The sequence below is a fragment of the Wolffia australiana genome, chromosome 20, assembly GCF_029677425.1.
Source record: "Wolffia australiana isolate 7733 chromosome 20, ASM2967742v1".
Taxonomy (NCBI): domain Eukaryota; kingdom Viridiplantae; phylum Streptophyta; class Magnoliopsida; order Alismatales; family Araceae; genus Wolffia; species Wolffia australiana.
In genome coordinates, this window is record NC_135854.1 from 6,821,032 (window position 1) to 6,831,315 (window position 10,284).

General features: G+C 41.2%; 1 protein-coding gene across 2 annotated transcripts; it reads left to right on the forward strand.

Annotated features, from left to right (window-relative positions):
• Positions 1-1,962: 1,962 nt before the first annotated feature.
• On the forward strand, positions 1,963-9,516 carry LOC144716116 (uncharacterized). Of its 2 annotated transcripts, none has more exons than XM_078591167.1 (6): positions 1,963-2,368; positions 2,455-2,569; positions 2,653-2,734; positions 3,131-3,182; positions 3,590-3,698; positions 9,331-9,516. In XM_078591167.1, exons 1-5 carry the CDS (start codon positions 2,009-2,011, stop codon positions 3,650-3,652), a joined length of 672 nt encoding a protein of 223 aa, XP_078447293.1. In that variant the 5' UTR covers positions 1,963-2,008; the 3' UTR covers positions 3,653-3,698; positions 9,331-9,516. The 2 variants fall into 2 exon arrangements, with proteins under 2 accessions (XP_078447293.1, XP_078447294.1); XM_078591168.1 differs by having other exon boundaries at positions 3,590-3,688.
• Positions 9,517-10,284: the final 768 nt, after the last annotated feature.

The following is a 10,284-nucleotide window of genomic DNA, read 5'->3' on the forward strand; positions in this document are numbered from 1 at the left end:
ATGCAAGTCATTCTGCGCTGATCAATGGTTGATTATATTAATTAAAATATCCTTCAAAATACTAAGTGGTCATTTATGAGTTTAGCAATTTAAAACATCCACCAAAATAGTCAGTGATTATTTATGAATTTATGAATTTAAAATATCCATCAAAATACTAAGTGGTCCTTTAAGAATTTATGAATTTAAAACATCCATCAAAATACTAAGTGATGCTTTATGAATTTAAAATATCCATTAAAATACTAAGTGATTCTTTATCAAACAAATGCCTTTGTTGTCAATATTTTATGATGATTATCTGAGTTGCAGACAGGTACTAAACTATATGAATTAGACAAAATCATAATTGAGCTTTATTTAGCCCCTGTGATGGGTGCATTTTGGGTCATTTAGAAATTGGCCTTGGAAAAAACTTTGATATTGATTTATTGGGTATGGGTGGAAGAAAAAGGTAGAAGTAACTGATAAAAAAAATTTAGGAATTTTTCTATATTAATCCTAAATATTTGTGAATCAAGGAAAAAAGTTTAAGACAAAGAGAAGTTAATCCAATAAATATTTTTTTATCTCCAAAAAATAGAGAGGTGATTTCTAAATATAGTCTCAAGTTTAAATTGAAAATCTTATTAGTATTAAGAGATATTTTAACTTTATGTGATTAATTGACGAGCAAATATAGAAACATAGTGCAAAGTCCTTTGGGAGACTTAAATCCTACAAGTCAATGATATTGATAAAAACTTGGACTGAAAGTTTTCCGTTGCGACGTTAGGAGCATTTAGGAGCAGGAGCGAATAAAGAAGATTCTCTATCATAGTTCCACGATGGCCTGTTAACCGCAAGCGCTTTTCTGTTGTGCATTGTTGAAAGGGGCCTGATGTAGTGGGATTGTTGGAATTGTAACAACCATAATGGAGAATAAAGAGTTTCTAAATGAAGGAAGCCAATGAGAAAATAACAAAAACCAGATATAAATGAAGCTATATAAAGAGCTTAAGTGAATCCAAGAGGGACAGCCTTATGGAATGAATGTCATTTCCTACAACCTATTAAAGACTTGTGCAGCTATTTCTTTTCCAAAACCATATATAAATGTTTGGGAAAATACTATGAAAGAGCATGAACTTTCATGCTTGTCTAAAAAATAGCATGGGCCAATAAGAAGACGCCACTTGGCGTCTTCTTATTTTTTTTGTCAGCCATGGTCAACTGCTGACGTGGTAGCCACCGTGGCAGCCAGGTGGACTCCACGGTGGCATCCACGTCAGCAGCCGCCGCCGACGCCGCCCATCTCCGCCGCCGACGCAGGCGGGCAGCGCGGGAATGGGGAGGGGGTGGCGGAGCGCGGGAAGGGGGAGCAGGCGGGGCAGCGGCGGGGAAGGGGGGAGCAGGCGGGGCAGCGGCGGAGATGGGCGGCGCGGCGGGAAAGGGGGTAGCCCGCTGCGGGGGAAGGGAGGGGCGAGCGGGGGCGCAGCGGGCTACCCCCTTTCCCGCCGGGCCGCCCACGTCCGCCGCGGCCCCGCCTGCTCCCCCCCCCCCCGCCGCGCCGCCGCCCGCGCCCCCGTCCCCCGCCGCTGCCCCGCCTGCTCCCCCCTTCCCCGCCGCTCCGCCACCCCCCCCCCCATTCCCCGCCGCTGCCCCGCCTGCGTCGGCGGCGGAGATGTGCGGCGTCGGCGGCGGCTGCTGACGTGGATGCCACCGTGGAGTCCACCTGGCTGCCACGGTGGCTACCACGTCAGCAGTTGACCATGGCTGACAAAAAAAATAAGAAGACGCCAAGTGGCGTCTTCTTATTGGCCCATGCTATTTTTTAGACAAGCATGAAAGTTCATGCTTTAGACAAAAACGAAAGTTATAAATGTTCCCTAAATGTTTTATGTATGGTAAGAAAGTTATAAATGTTGTTAAAAGTCTACTATATATACAAATATAACTGTTGATATTTTAAAGCTCCACTGCCTGAAGAACTTCGCCTACCCAACAGACAAAGACAGCTGCTTGTGCGATGGAACTCTGCTGCAGAAGCTGTCCGCCCTCGATTTCATCGCGACCCATCTCCCGGAATCGATCAAATTTTCTTGGGTTTCAGCCCAAAAGAAATTCCGCAATAATTCCATATTTTTTTGAAATTTCTTGCCCTGTTGCGTTGAAAGATCGCAGCAGAAGCTTGCCCGTGGCGAAGGCGTCCGATCCAACATCAACCTCAGCTTCTTCCCCCAATCTTACTATCGATTCGGGGGCCGCAATTGTGAAGGAATTCTATGATAGGATCAATCGTAGGGACGTGGCTTCCGTTGCTCCCCTCATTTCGGATGAGTGCGTCTACGAGGATTTGGTCTTCGCCAGTCCTTTCGTCGGAAGAAAGGTGATTTTTGATCTCTGCTTTTAAAAATACTCGGATCATTTTGTCGGATTTTCCACCCTGAACGTGCTTTTTATCTCATTCTGCAGGCAATTCTCGATTTTTTTAAGGAATTCTCGGATTCCATAAGTTCGGATCTTCAGTTTGTAATTGATGACATAACCACGGATGATTCTTCGGCGATTGGAGTTACGTGGCATTTGGGTAATTCAAAGATGTTGTCCCTTTGAGTTCTTAGTTTCTAGAGAAGAACGATTAAGTCTAACGGTTTTCTGTTCTTATGGTAGAGTGGCGAGGAAAGACTTTCCCATTTAGTAAGGGTTGTAGCTTTTATCGTTTGGATGTCATCAATGGCAGGAGGCAGATAGTGTATGTTCAATCTCTTTAACTGTCCTAACTTCTTCATCTGCATTTGAAAACATTACTCTGTCGATGAAACAACTTGTTGCTCACTGATTGACGTAAAAAAGAGGAGTTCATCTTTTCAATTTTCTTTTCAAAATTCAGAATGAAATTTATTGCCGCTAGGTTAAGTGCCGAGTGCAGGTCACTGAAATCAAAAATATATCTGGACAAGTTTATGAGCGGTTAATTTGGTGTAGTTTTCAAGTTTTAGTTTCATCTTAAAGTAATCTCTGTCTACTAAGAAGGAAAATAACTGAAAATTTCCCGTCCTTATTGGCATGTCCATCTTATATAACTTATCACGAAAGATGATTTCTTTCTGTTCCAAAAATTAATTAACCTGACGTTGAATTTGTGCAGTTACGGTCGAGACTGCGTGGAACCAGCTTTAAAACCAGGCGAAATGGCTTTGGTAAGGATTCAACTCGCATTTTAATGATCTTTTAACTAAACCGGTTCGATGAATTCTCATCATAAAGAACTTAGCTTTGGTCTTGGGTCCATGACAACGTGCCTTTCAAATAAAATTTCATAATTTGCATAATCATTGAAGTTGATTGTCTTGTTAGTCGTTACATTTATCCTTTTATTTTTTACTGTATTGCGTTGTGTGGATTCTTGCCATTCCGTAGTGTGGATTCTTCCCATTGTGCTTCATGTACTTCACATCCTCATGAAATACAGAGAAGATGTCTGTATTTTGCTCTTGTAGGCATGTTGTACATTTACGTCATTTTATTATGTGTATATTTTCCTCTCTATCTATCTTTCGGCGGTGTATATTATGTGCGGTGGATTTTTACTGCTTCGATTGTGCAGGTTGCTATTAAGGCGGTGACGTCCCTACTACAGAGATTTCCACAGCTTGCTGATAATTTTTAATCACAATGCAGTCCTGGACTTTACTGCAATGAGAAAGTAATCTCAGGTTATCTTGACTATATATACTCCAATTTTTTTCGATCATATGATTTAATTATTTTTTTCTTATTGCTCGTAGTCCCTTTTTCTTCTCTCTGACTTTCAAAGGACATTCAAGAGGCTACCTTCTAGTCTTGGTTGATTAACACAAACAAAAGGAGAGATAGGAATAGAAGGCGGGAGGGGAGAGGGGCTAGAAGTAGGAGAAGCAGCATATTTTATAGAAATCTAAGAGAGTTAAATGATAAGGAATAAGGGTGACTGTTTCTCACTATGCTCTGCTTTTCAAGTTGCCTTTTTTCTAAACCCATTGCAAATTGGGCTGTAATTTTGCAAAGAACAGTGGTCCCAAACTATTTGGCCCAGTTCACTGAGTATTTGCCAATTAGCAAATTCCCTTGGAAATAATAGTGATGCCTACTGGTGACCCTTGTATCTTATTTTATTTTAACGAAATACTTCATGGCTTTCCCTCATGGCCCTTTATTCTCTCTCTTGTTCTAGTTCCTCCATAGTTAACCCATTATTTTGTTCTCTCTCTTGTTCTACTTCTGCTGCCTATGCTCTTGTAGGACTCCATAGGAAGGAGTGCAGAAGAGAGAGAGAGGCAGGAGGAACCCTCCCACCATGGTAGTCAGTGGCGGACAGTAAAACCAGAACTCAGTGGCGGACAGTAAAACCAGAACTAATTTTACAGAGTCAATCGCCACCCTTACGTGGGGTGTGGAAAATTACATGAAAGACCTGTGTCCAACCATTCACTTGAATGAGGATGCTCTTAGGGACAGGTGAAGGGGGAGAGTCCCATGAGGGGAGAAAAAGGGACAGAGGATAAGGGAAGCAAATAGCAGAAAGACAATTTAATTTGGAAAAGGAAGGATTCACCAAAGTCACTGATACTCTAATTCTGTATCGATGCGATATTTGATTCAAATTGTCACAATGTACAGCAAGATTTGTTATGATAAGGAAATAGCAATAGCAAGCTTGATCTGAGCGTCCCACTCCTCGGCTAGGCTCCTTCCGGATCTGACCTGAACAGCTCCTGCTCCTAGAGATAGCTCCTTCCTGGTGTCTAGATCTGGACGACCTCGCGCCTTGGTGAAACCCCCGCTCAATCAAGATCAGCTCCGACCACCAATACTTCCTCCAGATCGACACGAGGGACTCTTGTCCTCAGGCCTTTCCTAAACGAGTAACCGTCAACCTTTCTTTCAATAAAATACTTTCCGTGCCTCACCTGGTCTTCCGACCTTATTTATAGGGACACGACCCCCCCTTCTGCTGTCTTGGTCGCCTTTGTCAGTCAACGGTGGTGGTTGACCACCCTCCTCTTATTTCTTCTTATGTATTTCTTTGAATAGAACTTATCAGTCGCACTTTGAAATGCCAATTGTTCCTAGTTCTACTTATTGTGTTCCTGTAAGTTCCCAAACTTATCAGTCCTTCATGGGTCCGATGCCTATGGGTTAATCCTTTTGAGACCCATGGTCTATAGGGGTGAACGCAATCCATGGACCTGACTTCTTATCCTTGAAATGGCAAAGCAAACAAACCCAATGGGCGGCACCTTATGGTCCTTGATACTCGGAATGGAAGGGTAACCCAAACAACCCCTCATGGGCCATTAAGATAACAGAGAAATACCTATTCTGATGATGATTACAAAAGTCATCATCATTATCCAAACCCTGCCATCCTCATCATTATTCATCATTGTTCACAGCCCTGAATGATGCTGCCTCGTAGAAATCTGATACTGGAAATCTGATACTGGAAATCTGATACTTGAAATTTTGTCATCATTATCTCCAGCCTCGTAGAAATCTGATATAATCCCTGAGCCCTCTTAGGGGCAGTCGTGTCTTTTCCCTTCCGCACGTACCCTTTAAATTGGGTGCCACCCTTTAGGAGGGCAGCCAGAGAAGTACCTTGTTATTGGAAGCACTTGTTGCTTCTTCCCTCTACATCCGAATCACATCTCTTCCTCCCCGATCCCCATTCCCTTGTGATGGTCTCCTCTTCACCGTGTTTTCAGGCAGCTCGTCCTCGGTCAATCCATGCCCCCTCCCCTCGGCCTCTCTCTTGACCAGTCCCGTTCTCCTCTTCATCCCGGGAACTCTCATTTATGATCAAAATCACATTGAAGATGATATGTCGAGAGAGGAACATATCGTTTTGTTGAGCCTTTGTTTTTACTGCAGTGAGCAGTTCACCCCTGGCAATTGGTGTGAAAAGGATTTGAACCTCATCATGGTTTTTGAAGGAGATAAAACTATAGAGCCACAAGAAGCTTCCACTAAAACTATGCAAACTGAAGAGGAACCAAACACCGAAGGTTATATGTTTACAGCTCTGAAGTTGCTCTATTATACTACGGTAATTTCCCCTAGCTCACAAATCAAGCTTTGGGGCAGCATCTTGGGTCAAGTGGTGCGAGTCATGATTGATGGGGGTGTAACACACAATTTATAGGCTCAGTGCTCGTCGCCCAGTTATCTCGATCATTTTTTTACGGAATTTAGTATAACATTCTGCTTGCTAATGGTGTTGTCCAACCCCCACAAGGGATCCACTTCAATCTTTCTATATATCTTCAAGGACTTCAGGTTATTCAAAGCTTATTATCCGTGTTTTTTTGAGCCATTTTGAGGTGGTATTAGGCCCCAATGGTTGAAGACATTTGATTTATTCCTAAGCAGTGACACCTGTTTACACTTAAGGTGCTCTGGCAAGGGAAAGGTTTCCACTAAAGACTGATCCCGATCATGGCGTCCCATTCACACCTTCAGCTCAAGAGCTACAATGAAACAAAAGGCAACTTTGGAGTTTTTACAAGACATGCAATCCCCTTCTACACACGGTATTTCATCCGCAATTACCTACTGTTGGTCGATTTCTTAAAGGGTATCCCACCCTTTTTGGAAGGCTCCAATTTGTGGCCAACCTAAAATTATGCCTGATCACACAAAACAAAATCAATTGCTTTGGGCACATAGCAACTGACGTGGGGAAAATCAATGTTCTGTGGAATGGTTTTATTGAAAACAAGAGACCAAATGAGATGAATGATATCAACTTAACAGATCTCCCCAATTGTATCTCATACAGGACGATAGAATAAGAAGAACCAGAGGTGAACAAAAGAGTTTTATACACTAAGTTTGGTATCACGAAATGTAATTGGCCAAAAGAATCATAATTGTATTAAATTCTAAACAAAACACGTATGTCCAAGAATGCTCTGAGAATCCGACACTGAGAGTATAAGAGAGATGAAGAGACAAGGTAGAAGAATGGACTGCCCTAGGTGGACAAGATCCCTTCCAGTGGCAAATGAAATCATTGCTGCTCCAGCCTCCGGCACTCTGCGGTTTCTATCCCAATTCAGCTACAACTTGCAAGAAATGATGATCTCTGTCTCCAACGCAGGTTGCCATCTTTTAAACTTGTTCGCATGTGCGAGCACTCGCACGTATGTCCTGGTGTGGTTTCCAAAAATGATCATGATACCTCCTTGTAAATAATGTATCAGAGTTCCACTCTGGAACCCTCTCTCATTGCTGCAGGGCTGTCTTCCTTCTCTGGCCTCTTGGTCGCTCCCTGACTGATCCCTTGCTGACTTCTTCAATAATTATTTGTAACACCCTCTTTTCCTCCAATGCTTTATTTAAAAGCCTCCAGACATGCAAACTCATCTGCACATGTGGCTAACTGTCAGCCCTTCTCTTGTGTCTCCTGAAGTACATTCTTGAAAAGAACATATCAGTAAAATGCCGTGACAATGAAAGAAATGAGAGATGGTAATTGATGTAATCTCAGGCGTTGTTAGAGTGAAAGCGTCAAATAATGGTAGAAAATTGAGTCTGGACTAGGGAATGGATATTAAGGAGAACCCGAGAAAGGTCAGATTTATATTTTCGAAGAAAGCCCAAGTGGAATGAGCAACATCATTTAAAAAAATAGCCTACCATTGCGAGCTGAAGTGCTAGAAACTGGAGTTAGCCCCCAAACATCTCTGTGAATGAGATCAAAAGGTTAGATACTGAGAGAAGTAGAAGTAAAAGACGGGCAAGTGTTGAGGAAACTGTATTAATGTATCTAATTTCTGTGTTCTTAGACTTGTAAATAGGTCATGTGTCTTTTTCCCGTTTCATTTCTTTATGTTATTAATGGGCCACATGTTCTAAGTGACTTATTCTCCTGGCAATAAGTCAATTATGTCAGTGGGGCCCACTGCTCTTTTTTGTATTGGTTGGTATTTAAACCAACTTCTTCTGAATGGAATTAGAACTTCTGATTTAAGTAAACCTGATATCAATCCAGTACTTTGATGAGAAAACACGGTCGATATCGATCTAAGCAATACTAAATTGTTGCATTGTCGTTCACAATGGTAGAGGGATGGAGATGGATGAGACGGATGATGTAGAAAGAGAGATAGAAACACAGGAGTGCTCCTCACGCTCTCCCTCTGTTTGGCAGGCTCGATCCTGCACCCCCAGCCCTTTGCCTCTGATGGGAACTGAATTCTTGAAAGAAAGACTCTTCCCGCTTATTTCTGGTTCCCTCTTATTTATAGCAGATCTCCCACGTGGGTGGTCAACAGAAATCTTCTCACACGTGTCTCCTCTTCTTCCTTTGATAATGTTTGGAGAAGAATCGTTGTGTATCATCCTGGCATGACATATGTCTGAGTTGTAAATAAGCTCAAACTTCATTATGATAAACCACATCGATCGAAATCATGCAAGTTCAGATATGAGGGGGTCGAGAGAGAGATGAGAGAGAATTCCCTGGGTCAAGATAGTTACGGCAATGGCATGGGAGATGTCAAAGGATCACCAACGAACTGGCTGGTGCTCTTTTGGTGGATGGTGTTGAGCCTATGATCAAGAGGGAGAGGAGTTAACCCGAAACAAGAGAGAGTGAGAAGGGCAGTTTGGGTAGCTTATGTCTCAATTCCTTCTTAGCCCTCCTGAGGAAGGGAGTACGTAATGGGTTGGCTCATCTGCCTGGATTTCTTCTGCTCATAGCTATGGATACAGATCATGTCATAGATTCTCCAGAAGAATAATACCCTTCTAAGCTTCTTTCCTCATGTTCGTCTTAGGCAATTCTTTATGTTTGATGTTTCTAGCCTTCTGCTCCCTCGCTGTCCTCTTTATTGTCTGTGACATGGCTCTCTTTTCTGTATGATCTTTATGCCTTGATCTTGATTGACAATCATGGCAGTTTTTCTAAAAACTTTGCTATCACACTGCACTTTGAATTTCAAGTGTCGAAACTGGTGTCCCAAGTTAAGTTACCATGAATCCACTAATGTTTAACTGATCTTTTAAAACACATTCTTTTTGTATCTCTTTTGTGGATGAAATTTCTCTTTTTAATATTTACGGCATATACTGGACGTAATCAGGGCATCGTTCTAAAGTTACATTCCTTTTTACCTATGAATGATAAATTCTCTAAAATGTTTCAAGGATTGGGCACCTGCTAACAAGTTTGCACAAAGATATTTCCTCTCATAATTTTTTTTAGCGCAAGAATCTTACTTTGACTTTATTTGCTGTAAGAGTAACTTGTTTAGACCCCACTATAACTTGATATCTGAAAAATGGATCTTTTTCTTTGTTCAGAAGGAGCGAATGTACAAAAACCATAAAAAGGTCGTCACGGGTTTCCAAAAGACCAAGGCTACGCATCATCATGTGGGACTTGTATATTGTTTGAATCATGCAATAGATATGTACAAGCAAGAGGTTGTTCTGAATCATTGTGGGACTGAGAAACCAATAACTGAGAATGAAATGGATTTTACTTCAGTTTTCGTCTGTGAAAAAAAATCATTGGCCGTCTCCTGAATCTATCCCCAACAATGAATGAATGTACAAAGGAAAGAGTTACACCCTTGGAAACAGAGACTAAAATTTTCAAATAGCATACACAGCTCATCTTTTTTGTTTTTAGGCAGAGCCATAATATGTCGGGACCAAACCATGCTTATTTAAGGTTATCTGACGATAAATTTTCAACCGTACTATATAAATTTGACCCAAGAAAATTCATTGAGTTCCATAAGTTTGTTTTGTTCGGATGGCAGTAGTAGCACCCTATGCCATCTGTTGGAGCCTCAATGATCACATCTGTATTAATTGATTGTCTTCAGTCTTAGATCACTTTTGGCCTATGTTATTTCTTCAACTCAATCCCTTAATGTAACCAAATAGTGATCAAATCTACTCATCTACATTTGACGAAAGATCTTGTGAAAATAAAAGCATTTCAAGAAAGAAAATTTTCTTATATATGAAACATTCTTTTCATGATTGACTATTTAATGCATCATGATTCAGTTTATAACTTTTATTTATGTTCCTGCCATGTACTTAACATGATCAGAATCCACAAGCTTATTTAAAATCATTAAGCATTCTGGAAGTTTTATTCATGACGAATTTCTTTTCATTTTTCAGGTGATTTTTCTCATATCTTAGAACACTTTCTCACCTACCCAATAATACTAGGGATACGAAGTAACTCATCAAAAAGGACTAAAAGATTATTCTGGTTGCTAAGATGATATATCTATC

Bases quoted from the DNA above. Each gene is read 5' to 3' on its own strand.
- LOC144716116 (XM_078591167.1), top strand. From the start codon at position 2,009: ATGGAACTCTGCTGCAGAAGCTGTCCGCCCTCGATTTCATCGCGACCC. The intron at 2,369-2,454 runs GTGATTTTTGAT...CTCATTCTGCAG, and splicing joins GTCCTTTCGTCGGAAGAAAG to GCAATTCTCGATTTTTTTAA. The intron at 2,570-2,652 runs GTAATTCAAAGA...TTCTTATGGTAG, and splicing joins TGGAGTTACGTGGCATTTGG to AGTGGCGAGGAAAGACTTTC.